This window comes from Phyllopteryx taeniolatus, chromosome 20, assembly GCF_024500385.1.
Source record: "Phyllopteryx taeniolatus isolate TA_2022b chromosome 20, UOR_Ptae_1.2, whole genome shotgun sequence".
Classification (NCBI taxonomy): domain Eukaryota; kingdom Metazoa; phylum Chordata; class Actinopteri; order Syngnathiformes; family Syngnathidae; genus Phyllopteryx; species Phyllopteryx taeniolatus.
The window spans coordinates 3,771,829-3,788,041 of NC_084521.1; the positions used below are offsets into that span (position 1 = coordinate 3,771,829).

The window sequence follows — 16,213 nt, forward strand, 5'->3', positions numbered from 1 at the left end:
TGGTCAAATGGCTCTGTAGGGTTATTAATATTATAACCACTCGCAGTGATTATTTAAAAAAAAAAGAAGTAAAAAGGTCACAAAAAGCTATAAAACGTCTTATACTGTATACTCCAGCAAATGTGCCAAGGTTGAAATTTCTAACATAAAAAAACTGTATAAATAGTTTTAACGCTGCAACTACTCAAGTGTAATTAATATGTACTTATGTAATAAATATGTAATAAACGTCTTTCTTGCTCACCTCTGGGATTAAATTATTTTAATAAATAATAACAGCAATTGTCTTTGCGATACATTTTTTTTTACTATATAGTATTTAATAAAATCAAATCATATAGCACATTTCTTAATAGACAGTTAATAGACCAATAGTGTGTAATCAACATGTAATCAATGTGTTGTAATGTACAACCAAAAATTTGAGATTTGTTGTTTGTTAGCTCCTCAGTGTGTATGCATCCTTTGTCTTTTTTGCACTCCTTGCACGAGCTCGTTTTTTGATCGCGTCATTTGTTGTTGTTGTTGTTGTTGTACTGCCAGCTGCTGCCACTAGGGGTCAGCTGAGCTACATTGAGTGTGGAGTTTTCGTGACAAGAGGATGAAGCGTTACCTTCGTTTACATTTACTGCCAAATCATACACTGAAATGGTCATCGCGCCAAAAGTTGTAATAATAATCAATTCATTGTCCATTAGTATATTGACTTTAAATTAAAATGGCATATTGTAATAAAAAAAAAAATTAATCTACAATTTCACTATTTTCAACTTGGAGGAGACACAATGATTAGATATGAAAACACACATAGTTGGAATGTATACATTCATTTCAAATAATTTCCTTAAATAAAAATTACCCACGATGTAGTTGTATGTGCTTTGTGAGTTCTCTCCTTAAAGAGTGCATTATATTGTAAATATAAATGACTTACATTGAAAACAAGACTACTAGTGAGTATATTATTTTTAAGGAAAAAAAAAAAGGCATCACTATTAAAATGACACTTCCAGGGAAAAATAGAATTTTCCCATATGGGATGCCACTAATCCCGCAAATGCTGTTGTTGTCACGCACGTCGTGCTTTTTTAAAAACACTCGTCAGGTACACATGGGCTTTGTATGACAACATGTCCACCTTCATGTCCATCTTAAACACACGCCACAAAAAGTCAAAACAAACTCCAGATGAATTCAATTTTCACTAACTGAAGGTCGCATTATTTTTACGTGACGCACGCCCTTCAATATTGCGACTTGGCGCAGCACCTCAACCTCAAACACACCAAACAAAAAACTCAAAACAACTCATTTTCACTTCCTGCAGGTCCCTTGCCACAAATAAAATCAAAACAACAACTAAATTTCTTCTATTTTCACTACCTGTTGATCCCATCGGTTTGACTTTACGCAGCCCTGTCAACATCCCCAACAGCCCCAAATTAGCAAATCAGCGCACCCCCTCTCTCCCACACACATCGTACACCTCCACCCAAAAATGTTGCATTTTCACTTCCTGTGTGTCCTATACGTTAAACATCAGTACCCTCTTCAAGATCCCAATCTGGCGCACTCTCCCCCAAACACACCCTTAAAAAAAAAAAAAAAAAAAAAAAAAAAAAAACCTACTAATTTTCTTGTATTTTTCAATACTTGTTGGTCCCATCTGTTTTAAGTTATGCACCGCCTTTCAACATCCCCGAATTAGCAAATTGGCGCACCCCCCCTAAGCCCCCACAAGATTAATGGGGGTGGCGGTTGTGTGTGTGTAATAACGCTGCTGACTAAGGGGAAGTCAGCACTCATGTCAGACCTTTTGTTGTGGGGTTGAGGGAATGTCAAGGCCTCGGCAATAAGTGCATGTCAGAGTGCCCGCCAACACTACGCGATCTGGTATTGTGTTACGTTGTGTGCGCGCGCGTGTAGGTAGAGCGCGTTGGAGGATGCCGCACTGAGGCCGCCTGTCTCGCCCCGTGTCGCCGCAATCAAGAGGAAGGCCGACACAGACGGATAAATCACTCCTCGCCCGGCGGTCGCTATCGGCCGTCGGCAAAGCTAACAGACGGAGAGGCTGCCGCATTCTGCGCATGTCGCTGTATTTATTGCACCGTGGGACGCTTTGATGATGTGCGAACATTGAAACTGCGCTCGTTTTAACAGACCTTATGCTTCCAGAAATATCCACAACTTGTATGGAATAACGTATGATACAAATGGTAATGAGTTTGAGGGAACCCACAAAAAGAAATATCCAGATGAAGTCATCGTTGCCGTATAAATCAAAGAGATAGAAATCCCCCCGATTTTGTTGCAGCCATAAAACTTTATTCTCCTGCAAAGTGACAAAAGTGGAGTTAGCCCTCTGTAATTCTCAGTGGCGCAATAATAATGTGTAATTAACATGTAATTAACATATTATTCATATATGAGCCACAAAAGGTACAGGAAGTCTTAATCTCTGCGGCAACTGTCTCTGAATCAAAATTGTCAATACAATACATTTAAATGTTGATGAACCATTGTGTAATATCATTTGTATTTAATACATAATTAATGCAAGTTATGAACTAATGCCAGATTTTTTTGTGATTTAAAAAAAATATGAGACCAAGATAAGGAGGGAATTATGAACAATTACAAACAGCAGTCAGTTTTAGCACAAAAGCTTCAAGCTTCTACTAGAAAGGAAAAAGAAAGTCGTGAAAAGCCTACTAGAACATCCGAATTTTGATGTTAATCGCAGGCACTTTAAATAGTGGCAAATAAAACAAATAGGTTTGAATGTGATTGGTTAATTCTGAAAACAGCTACATCCCCACTTATGAGGGTGTGCCCACTTGTGCAAACATATGATGTCAGTTGTTTATTTGTATTGAAACTGTATGTGTCACTCGCTCTCTTTGCGAATCTGTTTTGTCAGTGTCATACATTTCAAAAGAGGGTGGAAATCACTCAAAGGGAGGAAATAAAACGAGGTGAGGACAAGTTTAAAGCGTGTGAAGGAAAAGGTCGCCAAAATGAATAAAGGGGCTGTCTGCGGAGGGGTGTCGAGTGATTTAAAAAAAAAAAAAAAAAAAAGCTCTGCCACAGCTGACATCCTAAATCAAATATTTAATAATCAAAATTCCGGCTTACACGCGAGTGAGAAGGCGGCGGCGACAACGCGACAGATGCTAGCCTCCGCGTTACGGTAGCACCCGCGTTAATGGTAGCACCAGTGCTAACGGTCACTGTGACAAGACGGCGGGCACAGCTATGCGGCAGCAGCTGCACGCCGCCGCGACCGATTTAGCCCCAAGCACATTTTTCCCCATTAACAGTAGAGGTTTGAAGCTCACGTGGCGCCAATTAGCCGCGGCGTGGGCGTAAAAATAGCGGCGAGGCGGGGTAGCGGGGTTGGGGATTGACACGCGGGAGGACACGACCAGTTCACGTGCGATCACGTCACAGGAAATGTTTTTTTTTTTAAAATCATAAAAATAAGTGCGCTCACGTCACCAGCTGGCTCATAACTTGGTTGTCATGCTAACCGGCCTGGTTACCTCCACCAGGGAAATTTGTCGCCCTGTTTCCGACATACAGGATCAAGAAATTTCACCGTGACAAAGGAGTAACATTTGATAAAATGTATTTTAATACAATCTTTGATACATTTTTTTTTGAATGTTGTATGTAAAAAAACTAATTCTGATCTCCCATTTCCAGGCTCTTTTTGAGACTTACATTGCATACAAAAAGTTTACACACCCTTGTACAAATGCAAGGTTTTTGTGATGTAAAAAAATGACACCGACATTAAAATAGTATTCTCGCCATTATTGTGACCTTGAACCAAATGCCAAGAAAAGCCTACTAGAACCACTGAACTTTATTTGGGCTGAATCAGAGGCACTTTAATTGCTGGCAGGCGCGTGCTGATCCCCATTTAACATGAGCTTCAATGTGATTGGTTCATTCTGAACACAGGCACATCTCCACTTATAAGAGGGTGTGCACATTTGTGCAACCTCATTATTTCAGTGGTTTATTGTGAAATCCTCTCTTGAAACGATTTCCTTTTTGTTTTCAGTTGGGTGTTACAGGTTATAGGTTGCATGAATGGTAGAAAAATTGATGATGATTTATCTTGGCCTCATTTGTTTTTTCTTTTCTGTACATCACAAAAACATGGCATTTGAACAGGGGTGTGGAGACTTTTTTATAAGCGCTGTACTTGTTTGTCAGCAGGATTCCAGAAAATCACAGACTATAAAGCAAAGAATTTTCCGACATTAAGCAAGAGAATGAGTCCAATTTGTTAGCGATGGGTGGTAGTGGGAGGGTATGTTTGTCAGGATATATCTGTTGCCCGCTGTCTTATCTTTGCACTTGTGGAATGAGGGGCATGCAGGCTCGGTCGGGCCTACCTGTTTACTCTGGGGGGGCTTCCTCTATTGTCCCCCCCCCCCCCGCAACTTCCCGTCTTGGAACTTTTGGCATTTTTGCGGGAGCTGTTGTTTTGGGAACGGGGCCACGAGCTCAGCATTCTTTTCCAGTAGCACCTGGGAGTCGTTGCCTTATCTTTTATGTGTGTTTTCCTGCGTTGAAGCTGCTAGTTGGGGGGAATTTTTAACATGGACAGATGGACCAGGTCATTAGTTTTGATTTGTATTTTTTTTTAATGTGTCCCCTGTGTAAAGATATGTCAAATAGTTAATTTTAATAATACAATGATTCAGGATCAGTTTAACTGTATTATTATTGTTAATTGAATCAATTTAACCAATTAGTTAACCAAATAAAACATGTTAAATGCATACGTAATTTTTTTTTAACTATAGTGGCACCTCCGGACTCGACTATTAGAGGGTTTAAAAAATACATATTTATATATTTTTTGCCGGGGTGGAACCAACCTCCAAACGCGTATTGGCGGTATATCCCTGCTTATTCAAGAATTTTGGGGGTTAAAAAAAATGTAAAATAAATAATAAAATTAAAAAACATTTTAACAAACCAATTTTAGGTAAAAAACAACAACAACAAAAACACCTCTATTTTAATGAACCCATTTTCAGAAAAAAGATCTAAATAAAGAGCTCAAACATGACAGGCCTCTTGATCCTGTCAATTTCAAGACCAGAGCGGGCCTTATGTGGGCCGCGAGCCACAGTGTGCCCACCCCTGAGCGAGTTGGTACATTCCATTGCTCGTGGCATGAGGTCACGGCTCCCGTGGCGCAAAAAAAGCACGGCTCACTTTTGGCCGGCCGTTACGCAACGTGCGATAATTGAGTAGGTTAGGCGTAAAGCTGAGCGGCTAAAAGCTTCACAGGTGCGGCCCAGCTTTAATTGTCTCGAGAGAAACGGAAAAACAACGGCGGGCAAGTTTATTTGGAGGTTGGATTGCAGACACGCTAGTCGTTCACACATGAAATTGTATTAATATTATTGCCCGATTGGAAACGAATCTTGGCGCTAATATCGGTGTTGAAATAGACATTTTGGAAAGTATTATTTATGCAATTCCTTCCTTTCCTTTATTTCATCCCATCCTTGTCCTTCCTTGCATCCATTTATTCTTCCTACTTCATCTTTCCTTCCATCCGTGACTCCTCCCTACTTCCTCCCTTCTTTCCTTTCAAACCATCCTTGTTTCCTTCCCTCCCTCCTTCCTAGCTGCATCTTTCATCCCTTCCTTCATCCCTCTTCCGTACCTTCCTTTCCTCCCTCTCTTCATCCTTCCTTTTTTGTTCCTACCATCCTTTCATACCACCCTCATTACCTTCCATCTTTCCGTACTACCTTCCCACGATCTCATCCTTACTCAAATAAGTGACTTTAAAAAGTGTTTTGGGATCAAAGTTTGGGTTAAAACTATGAATGTTGGTAGTAATTCTAAACGTTTATTGAGGGGGTGGTAAATTCCTGGCTGATTTCGCTATTGGTGTCAGAGCTTGTCCGAATCGCAAGGCTTCACTTCATTTAGTCCCTGAGGGTCTTGCGAGTGAAGAACCCTTTAATCCTTATTATCAAAAGAGCTTCTCAATGAGATTAAACCCACCCTGCACTAATAAAACCACACACTCGTTAGCAACGTTAGCATCCTCGCAACCTGTCATTTTTTTTATTATTTTTTTTTATGAAGGTGTTACTGGAAAAATATGACCACAAAGACTTGTATATCAAAGTTTACCATCCACGTGGGTTTGTGGGCAAAACCTACTGCATAAACATGAGGACGATTGCCCAGTGTGTTGCACTAGCATCGAGGGATTAGCGCTGAGAAAAGATTAAGCAAATTAGCCGCGATGGTGCAGCCCGAAATAAACAGTTACCGTGGAAGCCACTCGTGCACAAGTCGGGATGTAGAGCCTCAAAAAGAAGGAAATAACAAGTTGGGAGTTTCAGCATGACCACCTAGGTGAGTTTTGGATTCATTTTACGGGATGTTGTGGTATGATTTGGACTCCAAAGCCACAGAGAATCATTATCAGAATCTCTTAAATTCCACTGGAAAAGTCAAGATAATTACTATTAGCTTTGATTGAACAAGATAGTCATTTCATATGCAATTTCTAATACACAACGTTGAAGAAGGGCTATCATTTTTTTTAAATGCTAAAATGATCCGTGAATTTTCTGATTTGTCGTTAGGGTTAGACGTTTTTTCCAACCCAAATGATATTTTTAAGGTTAAATGATCTATTTTGTAATTGCTAAGCATTCTCAAACAGACTTTTAGAAAAAAAAAAAAGTCCAGACAAATAGTAACACGTGATTATTTATGTTAAATTCTAGTTATTTACTTGCATTCCTAAACAGAAAAAAAAAAACACAAAAGTTTTAGTGGTTTGAAATGCCTTATTCCTTTTCAAAATGGTAAATTAAGAATCCACGTTTAAGCACTTGCCAGGTGGTCTAATACGTTTGTTAAGCACAGCGTATATATTTAGCTTCAATCCGAAAGTCAAATAAAGCTGCGAGCAGTGATGAGCGGGCCCTCGCAGCCGCTTTTTCATGCTCTGTCCATATTAGATGGCCTTGGATGGCATTGCCCATCTGTCGAGGATTACCTGAGCCTTCGATCAAGGCTCATTTGGGCGAATTCCGAAGAAAGAGTTTATCACAGTTCCAGCCCTGGAATTCACCCCAAATGGCTGCTTCAAATCAAAATGGGTGACTTTGTGTTCAATTCCATGCATGGGTCCTTGAGACTTTTTTCGTGAATCGTGTTACGATGGACACGTCAGCCGAATGTTATGTCGACTAGTGAAAATGGGGCGCTACTGAGTGAGTTGAGAGGGGTTGTATTTGTATTTGGTTGTATTTAAATACATATATTTTCACCAGGAGGCATAGGCTTGCCAAAACTGATGCGTTTTTAGGCATGGTGAGCCCTGACTCCCCCCAAAAAAGACAACAATCTGCTAGAAGAATGGCCCCTATGCCTCAATAATTGGTAGTTTTACTGAAGTAACTATACTCTGCAAGTTTTATGCTTCTGTTTTTTTTCTCTCTCAACATCCTGCTGGGGTTGGTAACCAGTAAGCAGGAAATCACATTTGTGTTGGCGTCTTTCCCAGAAGTCCGATCAAGTTGTCACTTGATGGCTGTGACTCAAGTAAACAACATATGTTGGCCTGATGCAAGCCACGTGCCTGCACATCATTAAGTTGTCCTCCAACGCAACGTTTGTTAACCTATTTGGAAGTGTTGATCAACCGTCAAATATTATTTTGAACCGTCCAGACCTAAAATCAAATTGTTGGTCTCCTGTGGCCACACGTTCACAGGTATTTTTAACCCTGTGTTTATGTCATGGCTGAAAGTGACACATCTTAAGTTGGTAGTAGTAGCAGTAAACAAACACACAAAAAACAGTTTTTCACTATGGAGCTTGTTCTGTATGACTTGATAATTGTTATCGACAAATAGAATTAACAAGAATAAAAATAAATAAATCACATATTTGCAATTTTCGATGAAAAACAAGTGAATAATCCTCATGATTATCGCTGTTCCTAAGAAACTAATGTAATGCACAGCAGAAATCATTTGGACAAATTCAAATAAAGGCAACTGCAGAATATCAAACTGTCTTTTCCCACCCTCGCAGCCAATCATCAGAGATGAACGAGTTGGACCTTCGCAGGTTCCCCCCTGACCAGTCGTCAGGGAGTCTGCGCACCATCGGCACCCTCCGTCATGCGAGCGTCACCAACCCAATTCCATCCAAGCGGGTGTGCTTCTACAAGAGCGGCGATCCTCAGTTCAGCGGCCTCCGCATGGTCGTCAACAACCGCACCTTCAAAACATTTGATGCCCTCCTGGACAGCCTGTCCAAGAAGGTGCCCCTGCCATTCGGGGTGAGGAACATCACCACCCCCCGTGGGGTTCATGCCATTAACACACTGGACGAGCTAGAGGATGGAAAGTCCTACATTTGCTCTGACAGCAGGAAGGTAAAACCCATCAACCTGGCACTGGCTAGGAAGAAGCTGGCACCCTGGTACCACGCCAGGCCTGCGAGCTCCCGCCGCCGGACCTTGCAGCGGCCCAGGGCCTTCCCTGGGCGCCAGGAACCCGTGCTTGTGCACACGCCAAAGAGACTGGTGGTCTTTCGGAATGGAGACCCTTCGGTCAAACACAAGGTGGTGATCCAAAAGAGGAGTTCGACGACTTTTGAGTGGATTCTGGAATATATTTCGGAGATGATGCAGTTCCACGTGGTGAAGCTACACACGGCTGACGGCAGACGCGTAAGTGCATCCATAACTTTTCATGTTTCCCCTTTGGGTGGCAGGATGACTGACCCATATAGGATTTAGCGCTGCACTGTAAATGGCCGGGCCATAAGGGGAAAGTCTTAAACATCTTTAGCGCTCACCCTAATCCCTTCCACTGCATTCTGGGATACTGCCATGTAAGGCTACTAGTCAGGGATCTGCTTTCAACTGAGAAGATCCCAGTGACATGCACAACGATATTTTCAGTCATGGCTCCAAGGGAAACTTCTCAATGAAATCGGTCTTGCTGTGTTATGCTTCCTGAAAGTGACATTTTTATTTTGTTTGTCAAAGGTGGAAGGGCTCCCTAGCTTGATCTTGTGCTCTGGCGTGGTGGTGGCAGCGGGCAAAGAGACATTCAGGCCGGCAAACTACAACACCCAGAAGTCACCAGGGTCCAGGAGGCCGTCCGACAATCAGATGAGCGTCGGGAGACTGAAGGCTCTGAACCGTAAGCCCCATTCGCTTCAATCCAGGGGGGCCTTGGGTCATGTGACCCATGTAATCTACCTAGTATCACAGGATAAAGCCTGAGAAAGTGCTGACGCGATGATATCACGTATAACACTGTAGATGACCTACATAAGACGTCTGTGAGGCTCACTACTCATAGACAGACCATCTTTCTAATAGTTTTTTCTCTCTTCTTCCTTCATACCTCCTGGGTATACTCCTCATCCTACACTGCTGCATGAAATCTTTGGACTTTATTTACACTGCTTCTTGGTCGAGAAGGCAAAAAGAAGTCACAATCGTACGGGTCCAAATCAAGAAAATTCTCCACGTCATCAGAGCGCTACATTGTGAACAAGATTCAAAACTCCCTCATGGAAAGCTCGTGCGACCTGCCAAGCCACCCCTCCAACTCTTTGGAGTATGAGTCTGGAGTCGTCGCCGAAACAGAGGGCGGAGAGCAGGACTGCATGCTGCCTGACGAGGATGACATTGAAAAGTCCTTCCGGGTGAACCAGGATGGCAGCATGACAGTGGAGATGAGGGTGCGCTTGACCGTCAAGGAGGAGGAGACCCTCCATTGGACGACCACCCTGACCCGCTCCAGCGTGGACAATCATCTTAACAACATGGCCTGTTTGCCCGAGCCAGAGTCAGAGCAGGATGTCTGTGCCACCACACCGGATTCACAAGACCCCATCTCCTTCAATGACACCATTAACAAGAATGAATCCAAAGACGACCACGACGAGGGGCCGCCATCGCTGGGCAATGGGGTTTTGAGTCAAAGCAGCAATGAAGAGGAAGCTGTTAAAATCCAAGCGACATCTCCTAGGAGAGCACCAACCCCAGGACATAAACAAATCAGAAATAAGCAAGCTTCAAGAGAGAGCATTAGATCCATTGGATCTTACTCTTACAGCGAAGAAACAGAAAACGGAGCCCTGACGGAGCAGTACTGCATGGTCAAGCAGAGCAGCGCTAGACCGATCCCCAAACCCAGAAGGCTCAGCTCTATGGACAATAACAGCATGAGCAACACAAATGGCTCATCATATAAATCGGCTGAAATCATGCATATGGAATCCAGCGGGGAAGAGATCACGGAAACCGTCTTGCATATCTATGAACAGCAAACCTGCCAGGATAATTACAATGCAAATGTGGGTTCATTTTATAGGCCCGCTAATTCAGAAAAGGGACATCTACGCACAAATGACGAATTTGAACATGAGCCCTGGGGACCCTCAACAGCCTCTGAGTCTGTTAGCATCTGGAAGGATGGGAACAAGCCAGTAACAGCAGACTTGCATTCTCCTAAGCATAGCAGAGTAAAGATGAGGCAACGGGTAGCCAAGCCCACCATAGGCAAAGAAAATCAACCTCGACCCAAGTCCAGAAGGATCCCCAAAGTAAGCAACAAAGGCATTAGACGTCTTCTATCGCCTGGTAAAAGGCAGAGAGAAAATGTATCAGTAAACGTGAAGAAACGCAAGAAAGTAACACCGTTCTCCAGTGCCGGGTTCATCAGGAGGATTTACGGAAATAAATTCAAACCATCGAAAAGCCCGACTAAGCTCAAAAGGAGGATGACCAAGAGCACGGTGGGGAGTGCTGTAGCAAAGAGCACAAAGCTACCAGATAAAATGCAACAAAACACACTTCAGAATCCCAATGTAAGTGAGGCACAGGGAGAGCTGACCCGGCAGACGTCGGTGAATAGAGACAAGCATCATGATGTTAGCGAGCAAATGTCCCTGCCTGCTTTTGACTCCTCCAGCTCTGTTGCTAATGAATATGTCCAGAACTGGCTGAAGAAATCGCATATTAACCAACCTGCTGACTGCCAAAGAAAGACCGACAGGATAGAAAATCAGGGACTTATCCCTGCCGCTGATGGAGAGAATATCAGAGAATTAACCACGCAAACATCACCTGAGGATGTGCGGGGGACTTCTGTCAGATACAGAATCCTGTCCTTGGAAAACAAGATGGCTCCATCAAACCATCAGATTAATAGAGAAGGAATAAACGCTCACCCTAAAACCAACAAAGAGACACCACCTGCCAGCGAAACCGAAAACCAAGCAAAACTACAGGAGCGTTTTCATGTTCTTTCAACAGATCTAGCTCTACCGACTCCGCCTGAAGAGAAAATGCTGGAAAAATCCAATCCTGAATATCACGTGGCCTGCAACCCAAGGTGCGTGCAGCCAGCAGGGAGCAGTCAAACATCAGATAATCACCCGCCATCTGCCCAGGCTTTACCGCATGCCCAGCATGTCATGAGAATGACTCAACTGCTGGAGGCTGAGGTTCCAAAGGAGGAAGAAACATTATCAAGATCTATGTCGATCAAAAGGGCACCTTTGGTCAGTAATGTGTCTCTGGAAAGGAAAATGTCCCTCAGAAAGTCTTGTATGGACAAATTTACCGTATGTAACAATGAAGAGAAAGAGCAATCACTCTTAGATCCAAAAGGTAGCTCTTCTATGTCTCCAAAGAGTCTAATCTCAGAAGAGCAGTTGTCCTCAGTCAGTATGCCATCAAGTGAGGTTCCAACATCTCCAAATATCCCGTTGCCCAGCACAAAGGTGGTATCATCACCAAAAACCATCGCCAGTCCAAAATCACAATCCAAAAATTTGGCTTCTGAGCTTCCCAAAAGGTCCCAATCGTTACAGCGCCATCCTGCAGACAAGAAAATGTCTCCAAATGTAAGTCCCTTGCCAAAGAAAAGGCAGACGCTGTCCAAATCCGAGCAAAGCAAACAGAACACACATTCCCAATCAATGGACCTGGCATCGCCTCCGGTCAGACGCAAGTCCAAAGGAAAGATGCTCTCCAGGAATTTTTCGTCAGATTCAGAGTCTGCCGATATAATAAGAAAAACCCCATCCCAAAGAAAGCAGCTGAACAGTCTCCAGGCCATAAAAGAGCCAGTATGTACAGATGAAACTGCTAATCAGACTGATGAGCTCCAAAAGCAAGATCAAGAGAAATCCATGACTGACACAAAAGTACAAGCACAGCCGTCAAACATCGTCAACCAGGCAAACATGCAACCTGTCTTTGAAAACGTATGCTACTCCATCAAGTCCATCCGGCAAATCACTCAAGTCAAACGTCCATCGTGCTTGGAAAAGTTCAACAGAGTGCCAGACTTCTCGTCCCACGTGGCCTCGACATTTGGCTCCTCGTCCAAAGTCCTCCTGGCGTTCTTGTCCATCGTGGCCTTGAAGGACAGCATCGCCATCCTCAACGTGGACCAGCTGAGGGCGAATGACGTGAGCTGTGCTGAGGCTTTGAGAATGATCGACTCTCTGAGGGAAATTGCTAGCATGGAGGACGCCCGCCGTTTGGAAGACAATGTGTCGGCTTTACAGGAGTCTGCCTCGAGGCAGCTCCTGGACAGTTGGAGGGGCTTCCAGGAGCTCGGGGACACACATCAAGAGGAACAGGCCATTGATGATATAATTGAAGGGCTTGACATACCCAATGCACTTAAAGAAGAACTCATGTCTCTCTCAGCTGGGTCTGTCAGCGCGAGTCCCAAGAAGCTGAAGGCTGATTCTGAGGGCTGCAGTTATGGGATGGAGGAACACAATGAGTTGGCTCATGATGACGAAGCACAGCAGAAAATGAACTCTTACCATGTTTTGCATTCTACTGAGGTACAAAGCTCAGAAGAGGAATGTGAGGACAAACCACAAGGAGAAGACTGCTATGTGGAACTCAATCCCAGCCGGAAGGAAAGTCCAGAAAAACACCAACCAGAGACTGAAGGCAAAATGCAGAGACTGGATAAAGCTCAGCCGGAAGTTGAAGACAAGGGATTGAACCGTATTGCGGAGGAAAGTCAATCTGGCCCTGACAAAGAGGAGAATGAGGAAGAAATTAGAAACGAGATGCAGGACATTTTAGGGGATGAAAGACTCACTTGTGACTCCAATCCAGAGAGAGGCAATCCTCAAGATCCAGCCATTGATGACAGCGGCAATGACCAGAGCTGTTGTGACGACCACACAGAGTCGTCAGTGCTCGAATACGAGCAAATTCGAAGCTCCACTGAGGAAGAGTTGAGCTTCTATGAGAAAGCGTCACGCTCAGAGGAGGAACACGGCTATTTAACGGAATGTCAAGCCGCCGTGACGGACATGAAATGTGACAAAGTCGCAGTTGCCAAAGATCTGTCTGACGAAGAAACGTCACAGCCTGTCGCGGTGAGGGTGAGTCTTCTGGAAAAGCAGGTTGCTGATGCCCAGAAGACAAGGTACAACAAACATGTCAAAAACGTCTCGCTTGTATCCGAAGACTCGATGGAAACATTTCAGCAGTGCAGCCTATCTGCCCCACAGTCCTCGCTCTCCTTCAGCTATGATTGCAGCGGTGTGGTAACCGTGGAGCCTGAAGGCAACAGGGTCAAGTCTATAAGGGAAATGTTCCTGGCGAAGAGTTCCGCAGATAATGCAAAGCAGAGCCTGAAAACAGAGTCACCATCTGATATGTCGGTGGGCGGCGGATATCAATCCCGAATGTCGAGCGAGCAGTCGAGTAGTGAAGAAGATCCGGTGCGGAAGTCCATAAGCAAAGGCTTCGTAAGGAGAACCATCGAAAGGCTTTACGGGAAGAGCAATGCCGTCGAGAGGCTTCCTTTGGCACCCGGAACTAAAAAGAAGCACTGCAACATTTTCTCGCCCTTTCACACGGCCCGATGCAAAGCGGCGTCAGAGTTGTCTTACTTTAACTCAACCAATGCTCTGGACACCTTGACAGAGGCAACCCGCTGCATCGCTTTCAATGCACAAGTCGGACCTCGGGACAGCGTTCCCATCGACGAGGGACGATGGCTCATCAGAGACAACGCGCTGATCCGGAAATCCATTTCCGACCCGACTGGAATCAACAAAAACCTGGTCAACTCCGCCCAAGATGAAGACAACTGCGAGGACACGCAAGAGGACTCGCCTTACTCCCTTTTTAGTACCACATCCGAGCCGGAAGACCATAAAAAGTCCAAAAGGTGCACCTATTTCTCTTTGCCCCACACCAGCGACTCAGAGGTGTGTCAGGACGAACCGAGCGTCCTGGAAGCAAAACTGGAGAGCGCCGCTCAAACGAGGCCCGAGAGAAACGGCTCTGCTGTCGGGATGCCGGACAACAAAGTGCACCCATTGGTGGAGCTCCCGGTGGATGGTGAGGTGGTGGTGGTGGTGGCGCAACCCAAGAAAGGACACGGTGTGGTGAGCCAAAGCCTCCAGGAGCCTGACGTGTTAGATCTGTTATACAACTTTTGTGGCGAAAACTGTCCCATCTTGTGAAGAGATTACCCATGAATATCATCTTTGGTGCCTACATTTTTTTAACGTTGCCATAGCCTTGGCATGAAAAATGACTTCCTTAAAGTTTTAAGTTGGTGTATTAAAGGTGTAATGGTACATGTATTCAGATTTTATGGTTCGATATAAAATTCCCACAAGGAACATATTAGGTATGGGATGGGAAGTGTAATTAGCCACGTAAACGAACATGTAGCTCAGCCTCTGACTTGTGGACATCATGGCTTAGCGACATGCTTTTGGCACTACAAATTTTCACTTGTTGTTTCCTAAAAAGAACTGCTGCTGTTGCACTTTCCTTAGAAGAAAATATTTAATAATTATAATTTTTTTGGCATATATTGGAGAATCTTTCATTCATGGGAGAATTGACTGCTAGCAGTTCGATTTTTAAAAAATATTTTAAATGTGTTCCTGTTTACGCAAGGGAAGCATTTAGTTCACTTACTGTACAAAATGTGAACAGAACTTTCACCTTAAAACCAAGGTACACACCCAACAAGGATTTTTTTTACTTAGCGTTACACCCCTATTGTCAATATTCAGAGCTATCAGTGCAACTCGTGTAAATATAGGTGTTTTGTTTTGTTTCTGTTTACGGTTTTTGCCTGTCGAGAGGAAAGAAGCTCTGGGAAGATCCAGCGTAATCTGGTTTTAAAGCACTTAGGAGAGATCAAGTCCCAGCAGATGTCAGATGTCAGGCGAGGAGGTGCAGCTATGATTTGACCCATGGTTCGGGTCACACTATACAGTATGTTTTCGTACGTCATACTTTGTAAAGCAGAGTACATACATCGATTTTTCACATCTTAACCAATTTAAAAAATGTGAGAATCACCAAGTGTGTACTTACTGCTTTTATCTTGTGCGTTGTACTCCAGATAACCAAGGCAGCAAACCACACACAGAACCATGTCCCGCGTCGCTCCTAATTGGCCCAACTAGGTGTTGACCACACATATAAGGATTGCCATTGTAAATAATGAACAGGTTTAACATTTACGATGATCGGCTTTGATCGTTTTCCGAGTTGATCGGGGAGGAAACATTTATTTTAATGCACCACACGATAATCATCAGACACATCCAACAAGTTGGCCTTTGATCGCAAGGGAAGGATAATCCTCAAATTTGGCCTGATTATCAGTGTGTGTGTGTAACCTGTGTTATTGGTGTCATTAGACCATCAGATTGTTTCTAGCTAAAGTTGTGTTCTCAAAAGAGCAGTTTCAATAGTTGAAAATGTGGCAGCTGTGACGACTTTGTGTCTTTAAACTCTTGTGGAGGAATAATAAAAAAAAAACATTTCCAAATGTCTGCTCATGTGTCAACACCACTGTCACCACCACATGCAAATAATCAAGACGCGTCAGTGAGTGCTTGTCCTGAAGGAATACCTTGGTTGTTTCTCATCCTGACAAGATCGCTATCACCTCTCCCTGCTTGAGGAAGCGTTTTTTTGTTGTTCCAAGCTTGTTTTCGCTAGCATCGAGCCGGACTGTGTTGTGACAGGAGCGTAGAAGAATGCACTAAAAGAAGAAAAAGAAAACATGCCAGTACACTTAATATACTTAAAATAAGTATTTACAACATGACGTGTCGCTGCTAATTGAGGTCTTCTTGCATCCCTGTTAAAAAAAAAAAGTGAGCAGGC

The 16,213-nt window shown here is 43.7% G+C and overlaps 1 protein-coding gene across 1 annotated transcript; it reads left to right on the forward strand.

Moving 5' to 3' along the window:
- The first annotated feature begins 6,255 nt into the window (after window positions 1-6,255).
- On the forward strand, window positions 6,256-15,872 carry LOC133469998 (oxygen-regulated protein 1-like). The gene is made up of 4 exons (XM_061757774.1): window positions 6,256-6,402; window positions 8,098-8,740; window positions 9,062-9,218; window positions 9,503-15,872. Exons 2-4 carry the CDS (start codon window positions 8,111-8,113, stop codon window positions 14,539-14,541), a joined length of 5,826 nt encoding a protein of 1,941 aa, XP_061613758.1. The 5' UTR covers window positions 6,256-6,402; window positions 8,098-8,110; the 3' UTR covers window positions 14,542-15,872.
- Window positions 15,873-16,213: the final 341 nt, after the last annotated feature.

Excerpts from the sequence above, each read along its gene's own strand:
- LOC133469998 (XM_061757774.1), top strand. The coding sequence starts at position 8,111 with ATGAACGAGTTGGACCTTCGCAGGTTCCCCCCTGACCAGTCGTCAGGG. Across the intron at positions 8,741-9,061 it reads ACACGGCTGACGGCAGACGC|GTGGAAGGGCTCCCTAGCTT; the intron begins GTAAGTGCATCC and ends TGTTTGTCAAAG. Across the intron at positions 9,219-9,502 it reads GAGACTGAAGGCTCTGAACC|GCAAAAAGAAGTCACAATCG; the intron begins GTAAGCCCCATT and ends TTGGTCGAGAAG.